This window comes from Neolamprologus multifasciatus, unplaced genomic scaffold, assembly GCF_963576455.1.
Source record: "Neolamprologus multifasciatus unplaced genomic scaffold, fNeoMul1.2 scaffold_30, whole genome shotgun sequence".
NCBI lineage: Eukaryota > Metazoa > Chordata > Actinopteri > Cichliformes > Cichlidae > Neolamprologus > Neolamprologus multifasciatus.
Genome location: NW_028181992.1, coordinates 46,235 through 59,644, shown reverse-complemented (window position 1 = coordinate 59,644; position 13,410 = coordinate 46,235). Strand labels below are relative to the sequence as shown.

At 40.9% G+C, this 13,410-nt stretch overlaps 1 protein-coding gene across 3 annotated transcripts in view; it reads left to right on the top strand.

Moving 5' to 3' along the window:
- Positions 1-6,759: 6,759 nt before the first annotated feature.
- Positions 6,760-13,410, top strand: part of LOC146490300 (glucose-6-phosphate exchanger SLC37A1-like) — a 34,393-nt gene continuing 27,742 nt past the window's right edge. For 2 of the 3 annotated variants that reach the window (XR_014872831.1, XM_085153341.1), the window contains exons 1-11: positions 6,760-7,020; positions 8,261-8,381; positions 8,593-8,671; positions 9,196-9,331; positions 9,938-10,014; positions 10,665-10,825; positions 11,073-11,125; positions 11,355-11,429; positions 11,862-11,900; positions 12,777-12,899; positions 13,277-13,367. Coding sequence is in view for 2 of the 3 variants with exons in the window: in XM_085153341.1 (XP_085009467.1) it covers positions 6,889-7,020; positions 8,261-8,381; positions 8,593-8,671; positions 9,196-9,331; positions 9,938-10,014; positions 10,665-10,825; positions 11,073-11,125; positions 11,355-11,429; positions 11,862-11,900; positions 12,777-12,899; positions 13,277-13,367 (1,087 nt within the window). In the remaining variant the exon portion in view is untranslated. The remainder of the gene's footprint in view (positions 7,021-8,260; positions 8,382-8,592; positions 8,672-9,195; positions 9,332-9,937; positions 10,015-10,664; positions 10,826-11,072; positions 11,126-11,354; positions 11,430-11,861; positions 11,901-12,776; positions 12,900-13,276; positions 13,368-13,410) is intronic. The other variant, XM_085153342.1, reaches the window with a different exon arrangement.

The window sequence follows — 13,410 nt, the reverse complement described above, 5'->3', positions numbered from 1 at the left end:
GTATCAATATTTCTCCCATTTTAAAGTATTACTCCTCCATAATTGTATTTCTGTTAAATCAAAGTACTTTTACTACATCTTAGTACTTAGTACTGGTAGTAGTACTGCTCAATCAGAGTATTTCTGCTAAATCATAGTATTTTTGCCAAATCATGGTTTTTGTGCCAAATCATAACATTTGTGTTATGTTATAGTATTACTACTAAGTGGAGGAATTTCTGTCATGTTACAGTATATGTGCTGATTACAGTATTTCTGCTAAATCATATTATTTCTACTATATTATATTTCTCTTTCTAAATATAGCATTTCTGCTATATAATTGTATTTCTGCTATGTTATAATATTTGTGCTAAACCAGAGTATTTGTGCTGAAACATAGTATTTCTGCCAAATGATAGTATTTCTGCTTTTTATAGTATTTGTGCTAAAACATAGTATTAATTTAAAATTACAATATTCATATTTGATCACAGTTTCTCTGGTAAATCACAGTATTTCTGCTATGTTGTACTATTTTTCTAAATCATAGTGTTTCTGTAATGTTTAAGTATTTTTGGCTAAATATATTCTTTCTGTTATCTTATACTATTTCTCCTAAATTCTTGTATATTTGAGAAGTTATCGTGTTTCTGGTAAGTTACAATATTTCTGCCAAGTTCTGCTATGCTATTGTATTTCTGCCAAGTATTATGTTTCCTCTAAGATATTGCAGTTCTGCTAAGTTATTACTTTTTAGCAAAGTTCCTTTGCTTCTGCAAAGTTTTTACAATTTCTGCAACTTTTCAGCTTTTTCAGCTAGTTTTTGCAGACAGCTTCAGCTTTAAAGCATCCACACTGCATTTTCGCAGGAAATGCAAATTTTTCTAGTTATTATTCTAGTTGCGTTCCGTACGTTTTTCGCCGTTGAACTACTTCCACAATTTTTGTGCTATTTTCACCATTCAAATTTTAAACTATTCTGCTATTTCTGCTAATGTGTGCTATATCTTTTGGTATTTTTACTATTATACTTTTTAAAATATTAAGCTTTTTTCCTTTAATTTGTCCCATTGAAATGAATGGGAAACTTCCGCAATTCTGCTAAAATTTGCTTGTTTTTGAAACTTAACTACTTCCTCATACTTTTCACTTAGAACAACCATTCAAACTTTAAAATGTTCTACAAATTATTGGGCTATTCAGGTATAATTCAGCTTTTTCAAATCTTTTACCGTTTTATTTTATACCCTCTTAAAGTGTTGAGTTGCAAAATTGTGATTTTTCACAAAATACATGGGTTGTTATGGTTGCTATGCAGTTGGTTCTAAGTGAGGCACTGAAGGTTTCGCAGTCTTCTCTTCATGTCCGAACAACTTCTTGCTACTTGCTCAATTTTCACTCAACTTCCACAAATTATACATCAAAACGTAGGTATTTTTGCTGGCTTTCAGAAAATGTCATTATCATTGTTGTGGGATTTATAGAATTTTGGCAAATCTCCTCAGACCAACACAAAGTCTGAAAACTCTCCATAGAAAGTCAATGGAGAGTTTGTTCAAAATCACCGCTTGATTTCTGTAATGAGAGGCATATTCGAATCGTCATATCTCCCTAACGAAGCGAAGTTCAAGACATGAGGCTTGTCCCAGTATATCTTCAGACACTCCTGACGCTCACAATTCAAGAATTATTTTCTCACCTATTACCAGTTCTGAGCATGAGTTAGACTTGTTTGAGGGTAGGAAATTCGTCCTTCGCTCAGATTTCTTCAGATTTCAAACTCTGGAAATGAGCCACTTTTTTCTCTCGTCATATCTTTTTGATAGATTTCCACAAAGACCTGAAAATTTCCATGGTTGTTCACCAAAGCCTGCTGTCTCTTACGGTGAAAGAATGATATCGATACTCCAAATAGATTTAGAGTTAGAAAGCGTTGTTTGAGGGCAAGTCAAGGCAGTTTTTGCTTCGCCTCTACTCAGTTATGGTGCATTAGAAGTCAAATATCTTTAATAATTCATATTTTAATGATAAATTGTCAACACTTGAAGATTCCCCCATCTCTGCTGAACAAAACGGTGTAAGAATGATCGTTCTAGCCCCTACGGTTAGGAAATTATGGTCATTTGTTTGAGTTTAGTCCTCACTATGAGAAATAGACTGCAAAAATCCTGCCTCTCTGCTGCGTGTGTAAAAACGGCTGCACCTGTTTTGGCGGGAAAAAAGTACACAGCCTCTCTGATTGGTGGATTCAAATTTAGCAGCTCCCAGGCTGCTTGACTGACCTAAAAACTGGCTTCTCTCTCTTTCTGTGTGTGTTATAGTATTTCTAAATGATAGTATTTCTGCTTTTTATAGTATTTCTGCTAAATGATAGTATTTCTGCTTTTTATAGGATTTGTGCTTAATATAGTAGTTCTGCTTTTTATAGTATTTGTGCTTAATATAGTATTTCTGCTTAATTATAGTATTTCTGCTACATTATACTATTTCTGCTTTTTATAGTGTTTCTGCTAAATTATAGTATTTCTGCTTTTTATAGTATTTCTGCTTTTTATACGAATTGTGCTTAATATAGGATTTGTGCTTAATATAGTATTTCTGCTAAATTATAGTATTTCTGCTTTTTAAGGTATTTCTGCTTTTTATAGTATTTCTGGTTAATATAGTATTTCTGCTAAATTATAGTATTTCTGCTACATTATACTATTTCTGCTTTTTATAGTGTTTCTGCTAAATTATAGTATTTCTGCTTTTTATAGTATTTCTGCTTTTTATACGAATTGTGCTTAATATAGGATTTGTGCTTAATATAGTATTTCTGCTAAATTATAGTATTTCTGCTTTTTATAGGATTTGTGCTTAATATATGTCAGGGTTCTGGGTCTGAGCAACCCAGGATCCCTGAGCAGTTATGGACTAGTTATATGTATTACTATATATTTTTGGTGTTGCTTCCCCGTTTGCTCTATGCTTGTACATATGTGGAGACACTTGTTAAATTCCCCTGGCTGGTGGACTCCCTCAATCCAGTTGTCCTGGACTTCCTGCTTTCCACCCTCCACCTCCACTCTCCTCCTCAGGCTGCTCACCGGCCCGGACCGCTGGTGGATTCACAGCCTGAGATGCCGGCCCCGACGTCTACACGGAAACGACGTTCGCTCCACCGGCTTTCCTCACCGCAGCCTAATCCACGAACTTCTCAAGAGTCGGCTGTGGTGAGTAGTACGGACAATTTTCCATTTCCCTCCCCATCTGGTTTTGTGTCTGCAGTGGACGAGCCGACAGCGCAGGTAACATCACCTCGGTCAGAGGTCTCCACACCACTCGCTGCTTCAACATCTGCAGCTGTGGCACCGCCGTCATCTCATCCGCCTGCAGTCACCCTTCTGCCATCTTCTTCACCGGCTGCTACGTCGCCACCCGGACCTGCCCTGCCCGAGCAGGAGCTTGGCGAGCCGGAGGAGCTCGCACTGCCCGAGCAGGAGCTCGGCGAGCAGGAGGAGCTCGCACTGCCCGAGCAGGAGCTCGGCGAGCCGGTGGAGCTCGCACTGCCCGAGCAGAAGCTCGGCGAGCCAGTGGAGCTCGCATGCCCGAGCAGTTGCTCGGCGAGCCGGTGGAGCCAGCGCCGCTGCCGGAGGAGCTCAGCGAGCCGGTGGAGCCAGCGCTGCTGCCGGAGGAGCTCAGCGAGCCGGTGGAGCCAGCGCCGCTGCCCGGCGAGCAGGAGAAGCCAGCGCCGCTGCCAAAGGAGCCCGCGCCGCTGCTCGGCGAGCAGGAGAAGCCAGCGCCGCTGCTCGGCGAGCAGGTGGAGCCCGCGCCGGAGCTCGGCGAGCAGGTGGAGCCCGCGCCGGAGCTCGGCGAGCGAGTGGAGCCCGCGCCGCAGCCGGGGGACCTCGGCGAGCGGGAGGAGCCCGCGCCGCAGCCGGGGGAGATCGGCGAGCGGGATGCGCCGCTGCGGGATGCGCGGTCTGACTTTGGGACTGTGACCTGGGAGGGTTTGTTGTTTGTTGTTTTTGCTTGTTTTGGTTCTGGCTACTTAAGAGAGTCTTGGAGCTCCCACCGACGCGGGATCATTGCGTGAGACTCCACGTCAGTCATCCAGTTGTGCTTGGTTAGTGTGTGTGTATATGCCCGCGATTGTATGTGTCCTGACGGCTGCTTCTATTGTGTCCAGAGGAGAGGGGTGGAGTGCCAGACAGCAGCCAGCACGGGGAGTGCTGAGACACGGGAGCGGAGAGCACAAACAGTGGGAGAAGACACAACACGGGAGTCTGGGGAAAGCACGGGAATTTGTTGTTATTTCCACACACTGTAAATAAACGCACTGTTTATACACAGAGCACTGCGCCTGGGTCCTCCTTCCCCACACCCCCGTGACAATATAGTATTTGTGCTAAATTATAGTATTTCTGTAAAATTATAGTATTTCTGCTTTTTATAGTATTTCTGCTTAATCATACTATTTCTATATATTACTGCCAGGTCCCCAGGCAGCCAATCCTCTGTGAGGACTGAGACACTTAGCCCTGAAATTTACATATCAGGGCCTGCACGGCTTCCCAGCCAGCCAATCATATCTGAGGTCTGCCGTTTCTTCTCTCGTCATATCTCAGCAACGGTTGTACAAAGAGCAATAAAAATCGCAGTCAAAGTACACCAAAGTCCGCTGATTGACCCAGTACAAGAATTATGTTTCTAGTCCACCTAGTTTTTGAGTTACACGACGTTTTGTAACTCAGCGCGCCTCTCACCGCGATCTAATTCTGACTGCTCATGACCCTGTCTTCCAGGCGCCCGCTCTCTTTCCCAGTGGCGCAGTTGGTAATGACACGGGTCTTTAACCAAAAGGTCGTGGGTTCAATCCCACATTGGTCAACATGTTTTTTTCCCTACAAATTAATACACTATCACAGACCAGTAATTCATATTCATCATTTATTACAATTCTGCAAACTTTTTTATGATTTTACCAGCTTTTCTAATATGGACCTCACATTCTTGTTAACACTCCATGGCACAAATACTGTTCCCTTTAGGCTCTGTGTATGTGTGTGTGTATCAATATTTCTCCCATTTTAAAGTATTACTCCTCCATAATTGTATTTCTGTTAAATCAAAGTACTTTTACTACATCTTAGTACTTAGTACTGGTAGTAGTACTGCTCAATCATAGTATTTCTGCTAAATCATAGTATTTTTGCCAAATCATGGTTTTTGTGCCAAATCATAACATTTGTGTTATGTTATAGTATTACTACTAAGTGGAGGAATTTCTGTCATGTTACAGTATATGTGCTGATTACAGTATTTCTGCTAAATCATATTATTTCTACTATATTATATTTCTCTTTCTAAATATAGCATTTCTGCTATATAATTGTATTTCTGCTATGTTATAATATTTGTGCTAAACCAGAGTATTTGTGCTGAAACATAGTATTTCTGCCAAATGATAGTATTTCTGTCAAATTATAGTATTTGTGCTAAAACATAGTATTAATTTAAAATTACAATATTCATATTTGATCACAGTTTCTCTGGTAAATCACAGTATTTCTGCTATGTTGTACTATTTTTCTAAATCATAGTGTTTCTGTAATGTTTAAGTATTTTTGGCTAAATATATTCTTTCTGTTATCTTATACTATTTCTCCTAAATTCTTGTATATTTGAGAAGTTATCGTGTTTCTGGTAAGTTACAATATTTCTGCCAAGTTCTGCTATGCTATTGTATTTCTGCCAAGTATTATGTTTCCTCTAAGATATTGCAGTTCTGCTAAGTTATTACTTTTTAGCAAAGTTCCTTTGCTTCTGCAAAGTTTTTACAATTTCTGCAACTTTTCAGCTTTTTCAGCTAGTTTTTGCAGACAGCTTCAGCTTTAAAGCATCCACACTGCATTTTCGCAGGAAATGCAAATTTTTCTAGTTTACATATGTTGTAGCGTTGGTCAGCTAGGTGTGGGGCATCAAATCAGTTTGCAACATTTCCTTGTAGGGCCACAAAATGTCTGCAGTGAACCTTTGTGCATTTTACAGTTTGAGATGTGGACTTTCTTTGTAAAATAACATCTAAAAATACAACAATTGCAACAATGTTTAAACTTGGGCTGGGCGGTCGACTCCATAGGCTAATGCTAGATGACTGATACTGTTACTGCCACCAATGACAGTCACCAGTCAGCAGACTGGGTGACCGAATAGATTCATGTATAACCATTAGAGTAGCACTTTCACTCTCCTCCACCACAAATGTAAGCACACTGCACACAGTGATGACTGATTTACTGTTTCCATGATTACTTAACACAAGTTGACAAATATCATCCAACAGCTAATATAATAATAATAATAATAAGTTATAACAATTACGTGTTCTTTATTGTATTGTAATTGTGCTCACTTATTAAGTCTTTTTTTTTTTTTTAATTCACTCCAACCAGCCAGCTACTGTATACATGGTGTTTTTCAGCCTGTCCATCTCTAAGTGCACTGTACCCCTGTTCTTCAAACAGTCTATTATTAAACAAAGAAGAGAAATGGCACTGGCCAAGTTACCTGCACCTCTCCACCCTCATCCCCAACAGTCTGAAGAAAGGTTTGATACTCTGCTCCTCCAGACCACATAGGCCAGATACTGAACTTCACATTGCCCCATCAAGGTGTGAGTTTGTTGGTAACAGCTAGAAAGCATTTAAGCAAAAAATAAAGCACTGTGACACTGTTACTCTCACAGCGGGGGGCTGTGCTACATGAACACAGCCCCACCATCCTTTTGTTAAGTATAATTTCTCTGGGGGAATTCAAAATTGTGAGTTTGGTGTCAGTTACATCTTTTTTGTAACCCACTGTATCTGGGGTAGTGCAGATGACTCATAATTATGGACATCTCAAACCTGTGGTCTCCATGTTATGAGCTCCCTCATTTCTCAGAGCTGCCTTCCTGTGTTCTCTCCCTTCAGGTACAGAGCTCTCACCTTCATCCTAACCTTCTTGCTCTACACCAGTTTCCACCTGTCCAGGAAACCAATTAGTATTGTCAAGGTAAGATATGGTATTCCAGAAACAGTACATGGCATCAATGATTGTACTAATAGGTGCTGCACTGTTGTGCGATGTTTGTACACTGCTCCAAAAAATTAAAAGAACACTTTGAAGAAATAGCAAATCTCAGATGTTTGTAGCAATTATTTATATGTCAAGACCTACGTATACATATACACACGGCCAAAATAAACTCATCATTCCAGTCTGTGCTCCATCACAGCTTGTTTACAGCCATCGCTGGTTACGACCAGCTGGTGTACATTGTCCTAATAAACACCCGCAGCCTTGGGCTCTGTCCAAATCTCCCCCAAAGAATAGAACAGGAGAAAGCTAAAAGAGGTAGCAAAGGAGCTTGATTTGTAATCCCAGTAAGAAAGAACACTGAACTGGAATGGATGCAGTCTGGACCCGGGACAAATTTGTGAAAGAACTCAATGCAGAAAATCAACGGAGGTGGGACAAAGACGGAGTAGACGCTGAGTGGTGTGCTCTACAGCAGCGGTCCCCAACCTTCTTGGCACCACCGACTGGTTTAATGTCAGACAATATATTCACGGACCGGCCTTTAAGGTGTTGCAGATAAATACAACAAAATAAAATGATACGACCGAGACACAAACGGTGGTATTCTGTAAATATAATAATAAGCGTGAATTCACTGTGTAATAACTTTATTAGCAGCGTCCTCCTGAAATGCACCAACAACATTGAGAGTAACATCCTCCTCTCTGCCCCTTAATGCGCTCTGGTCGCTATGGTAACGCATAAATATTTCTTTCTCTACTGTGACCATCATGGAGTCAGGGAGAAAAGGCTTCGTGAGAAGAAAGATCTTTCAGATTTTTTAGTGAAGGGCAGGAAAGACTATGCCAGTGGAACAGGGAAGACTATATTCAATTAAACAATCAAGCTGCCAGAGAAGTGAGCAGGATGGTTTCCACATCAGGAAAGTGATGCTAAACACACCTCAGAAGAGCAGTGTGTGGCTCCGTGTGTCCAAGAACCTCAGAAAACTGGAGACCTTTAACTGGCAGACTGAGTCTAGATAAACTGAAAAACTCTCAGCTGCTACTTTTTTTATTTTGAATCTTGAAACTGTTAGATGCTTGATTTGAGATATTCATTAACATTTTTGTTTTTGAAATTCTCACCTCTTAAACAGTTACCTAATCACAGTAAAGACCCCTGTTTCTTCTTCCTGTGTTTTCTGTGTGGCTTAATGGTTTTGTGCTTACAGAGTGAGCTTCATAAGAACTGCTCAGCTGTCAGTGAAGCAGCCATCATTGCATCCAGCAGCAGCCAGCAGCCCTCCCTGCTATCTCTCCACACAGATGTCGACTGCGGCTGGAAACCTTTTGGTCTGTGTTATCTTGAGATTTTTTCATCTTTTTCGAATGTTTATAATGTTAGAAGTTTACACTAAAGGCCACAGCATCATCAGCAGCAGGTTTCTTAATACTCATGCATGCAAAACATAGATGAATGTGTCGAGCAATTAGTAAAAACCTCGCAGATAAACAAAACCTGATGTGCTGTCCTGAATTAAACACCTGTTCCCCATATTTACAGATAAAAGCAATTACAAACAGCTGCTGGGAGCCATGGACTACTCCTTTCTGTGTGCTTACGCAATTGGAATGTACTTGAGGTAAGATGGCAAGGTGTGGAGGAGGAAATGATTTTACACAGTAAATGTGAACTGGTGATGAAGAGGGAAGGCCGCAGCTGGCCAGTGGATTTGAATAAGGCACCTTCTTGCTATGAGGCAGCAATACTAACCATCTGCCACCCACCGTTATTAGTCGGATTATTAAAAATTCTCTGGTCTGTTTGTGTCAATAATTCCTACATATTCCTCCATCATTATATGTGCTGTGGTTTCACTGAAGTCCAGCATGTTTTCCATTTTTCCATCGATCTAACAATTCCCAGTCTGTCCTTCCGCAGCCCCTTGACATATACCGCTGGAGTGAGTGAGTATGTTATGACCACTAATTTAGCAAGTTGCCAGAATAAAATGATAATTGTTGATTCGGTGTATTTATCCTCTTTATCCAACCCCAAAAACCACAACAGAACTTTTTTTTCTCAGTAACTCTCAAATATTTAAACTACTTTATGTGCTGAAATGTGTGATGGTTAATATGACGTCATCACTGTGCATCCATCTAGCGGCATTATCGGGGAGCGCCTGCCCATTCGTCTGAACCTCACAGTGGGCATGCTGGCCAGCGGTGTGTTCACTTGTCTATTTGGGCTTGGCTACATCTACAACATCCACAACCTGAGCTTCTATATATTTGTCCAGGTGAGGTGCAGGATGATCATTTTATAGGATGATATGTTCATTTACACCGCTCAAAAAATTAAAGTAACACGTTAACACACATCAGAGCTCAATAGTAAAGAAAAAGAACATCAGATATGTCTGTACTGATATAGACTGGGTATGAATAGGAATTAAAAGACTTCGTTTGATGAAAATGACAATTATAAACCTACAGAGGGATAAATTTAAAGAAACAATGAAAGTGAAAAAAGTGTAAAAATAACATGGCAGGCTAGTCCACATCAAGGCCTGCTCCTAATGAAGCAGTGGGTGATATCCTGGGGATCTCATCCCAGATATGGACCTCACTGTCAGCAGCACTGAGCTGCTGGACGGTGAGGTACAACCTCACATGACACTGACTTGGCTCAGAGACATTACTACGACTCCTACTTATACAAGGACTCTCCAGTACACATAGGAGTGTAAGTGGATATGCACACAAAAATGCACAATGACAAGTTTATGTAGCAATAAACTTGCCATTGTGTATGTTTATACAGAGGAAGTGCACATGTGACCCTGTAAGGAATGCATAACAACAAACTGTTCTGTACAGTGATTCACCTTCTTGTCATTTTGCAGTTGGCCAATGGCTTGGTTCAGACCACTGGTTGGCCTAGTGTGGTGACCTGTATCGGCAACTGGTTTGGAAAGGGAAGGTAATGTCTAAGAATTCCTGGCTGTATAATGCACACTGGCTGTTAGCAGAACAAAAGAAATAAAAAGTTGGACTTTATGACCGAACAAGATCCATCCATCTATTTTCTTCCACTTAGCCAGGGGAACTCAAATTAGCATGTCAGTGAAGAGATATAATCTCTCCAGCATGTCCTGGGTATACCCTGAGGCCTCTTCCCAGTATGACATGCCTGGAACCCCTAACTCAGCAGGCATCCCAGTCAGATGCCCAAACTACATCAACTTTTCATGTGGAGGAGAGCAGCTCTACTCTGAGCCCCTTGAACTGCTGCGCTCTTCACCCTGTCTCTAAGGGAGAAGCCAGCCACCCTTCAGCGAAAGCTCATTTCTTCTCGTCTGCACAGCTGAAAAGAGCAGAAATATCTGTCCACAGGAGTTAAATAGCAATTGATCTTTGAATACATGTCCTTACTTTAGTCATGTCTTAACTGCTTCAACTGTGGGGGCATACGGAGGGTAAAACTCTTTCCAAATATCCTAGGATTTCCTTACCTGGAAAGTTCAGCATGCATCAAAAAAACCCAAACAACTGCCCAAATACTTGTGGAGCAGACTGTATCTCTGTCAGCGTCAGCACTGTATGAACCGAAGGTCTCTGTTTCTGGGTCAGGCGTGGACTCATCATGGGACTGTGGAACTCTCACACTTCAGTGGGAAACATCTTGGGCTCTCTGATTGCCGGCTACTGGGTCTCCTCCAACTGGGGCATGTCCTTCATCGTACCAGGGCTCATCATCATGGGCGTGGTTTGCTTTCTCTTTCTCATTGAGCGTAAGTACAGCTTCATCATGTTTTTCTGATGAGTGTTATAAGGAGTTTCTTGTTTTTCTAAGCACACACATTCATTGCTCAAAGAATGCTTGCTATCAAATGAAATGAATGCATTTAGATTCAGTTAGCTGAGGCAGTCTGCTTCCTGTGATTGTCTTTTCAGTACGTTGGCTCTTTGAAGAATGGACTTTATAGCTGTAAATGGATTATGTTGTATTAACCTGATGGTACTGTTTTCATTCTTCAGATCCTAATGACCTAAAAACCATCTATACACAAAATTCATCTCTAGGCAAGACTGTAAGTACACAATTTTTGTTTGTTTTAATTTCTTATATTGAAGACTAGTTTGGTTCATTAAGCATGAATAATATTTCAGTGTAATATTAACTCATTCATTTTCATTTTCACTCATTCTCAGTCATTTATAATTAAATGTGGAAATGAAGGAAAAAGTATTTTATTTTTATTTGCATTTGAATTATCAATCAGCAGCCCTGTTTAGCTGTGAATGTCTCTCTTTGATTAGGTCCCAAGCAAGAGTTGGAATGGAGTGAACGGACACACAGAGGTGTATCTACAGTACAAGGACAACAAAAATCAGGTGTGTCTCACAGTTTAACTTAAAACTGAGATTATTTACTGTACTTACTGTAAGGCCACGCCTTATTCCATCACACATCACATGGTCATGATGGATAACCAATCCTACGCACGCACCACTGAACTAATCACCAAGTATGTTGTGTGTGTGGACTGCATGTACTGTATTTCCAAACATCTATCATCGATCAGACTAGAAGATTACAAGATTATAAGCTTGTAATCTTTTTGCTTTACTCTAGAACAAAATCAGCCTTCTGTTTATGTTCAAATAAAACTTTAAAAGTTTCTAAGTGGCACATTTCAGACTGTTGAACAATAAACTGTACAGGCCACATTTTGGAAGCAAGAAATGAATTTGTGCATCTAATAAGACCGATTGTCATGCAGCACCACAGAAACATGTTCTATTATGTCATTGTAATCCATTCAGGTCTGCTATTATTACAAGGATAGTATTCAAAACAGGAAGGTCAGTTCTTCAGAGATCTCTGCTGGTGGTCAGAGCTTTGGATGCTGGGTGAAATCACTGCTAGGCTGAATCCAAATGTCTGGACATGAGGAATGACTGGAGCGCTGAAGAATGCTTAGGGTGAACTTGTGTTTTAACCACTCTACTAAGGAGGCAGAAAGGGTCAGCATTAAAGGTGATGGGGGGTTGCAGTCAAGCACACTCTGACTGCAACAAGGAGCTCTGACTGATGACCATGATTTTTTTTTAGTATTAATGTAAGGAGATGTTTGAATTTAAATATAGTACTTATCCACATCTGTACAGTGTCATCAATGCGAGTCCTACCCTGCAGAGCACAGTGTGTCTGCACAGACTTAGTTTTAGAAAGCAAGTTTGCAAATAAGAGAAAAATCAGGACATTCGGATTCAGCCGCAGGGTTTCTATTTTTCTCCTTTTTTTCTCCTTGTTTGGAAGGTAGTTGGGCGAGGTTTTCCAGCTCCTGTTCTTTCAAAACTTATCAGTGGGAGTTTTATCCTCAGGTCCTTTACATGAATGCACTGCTGGCAAACCGTGCTCATCTACACCAAACTGCTGACATAATCGTACAGTTATACTTCACATACACACAACGTGTGTTGGTCTGTACCATCTGAAGGGGAGAAATATTCCTTGTTTATTTAATTAGAAAGGAGAATCTTTCAATAATTGGTCTTAAATTGCAGGTTGACTAAGTTCACTCTTTTCCATTTATTTATTTGTTTTTGTAATTTTATTTATGAAACAAAAGTCCAGTCTAAGTACTGTCAGTGCTGACCCCTCGGGGTCCCCTTTGTTCTTCAGCTGTCCGGTGGTCTGGGTATGGGTACAGATCTTTGCTCTGCTCTCTCCCTCAGAGCTACGACACAGAGCTCCTGTTGCCTAGAGAGAGCGAGCGCATCCCCATGCAGCCGGTTGTGGTGGTGAAGAGTGAGTCGGAGCCGTCTGCCATCAGCTTCATGGGAGTGCTACGGATACCCGTAAGTCACACATGCAAACCTGTGTCCATCACCTGCGTCACTCTGATGCTTTCACTGCAACAAATCTGACCAAGTCTCCTATCAGGCAAAAGTCTTTTGATGTTGTTTTAAGAGTGATGCTCTAAGTAAGAGCAGGATGTGTAAGATTGTTGTGTAAGTGCTTTAAGATAGAAAATCAATTCAGAAGAATCATCTTGTTTAGTTGCTCTGGTTTTTAGATCTTTTCTCTCAAAGTGAGAAAGAAACAACACTGAAAGGCTTATATTTGGACAGCTTTTGGAGTGATTAGCTTGCAGTTATCTGAGTTGCAAGCTGAGGCAGATCTAACGTAACTTATGAAGTAAGTCTGATTACTGTGTGCGTTTGTTTGTCTGCAGGGAGTGGTGGAGTTCTCTCTGTGTCTGCTGTTTGCTAAGCTGGTCAGCTATACTTTCCTCTTCTGGCTGCCGCTGTACATCACCAAAGCAGGTGAGGAGCACATAGAAACCCCTCAGGCACGACTTCATGCATA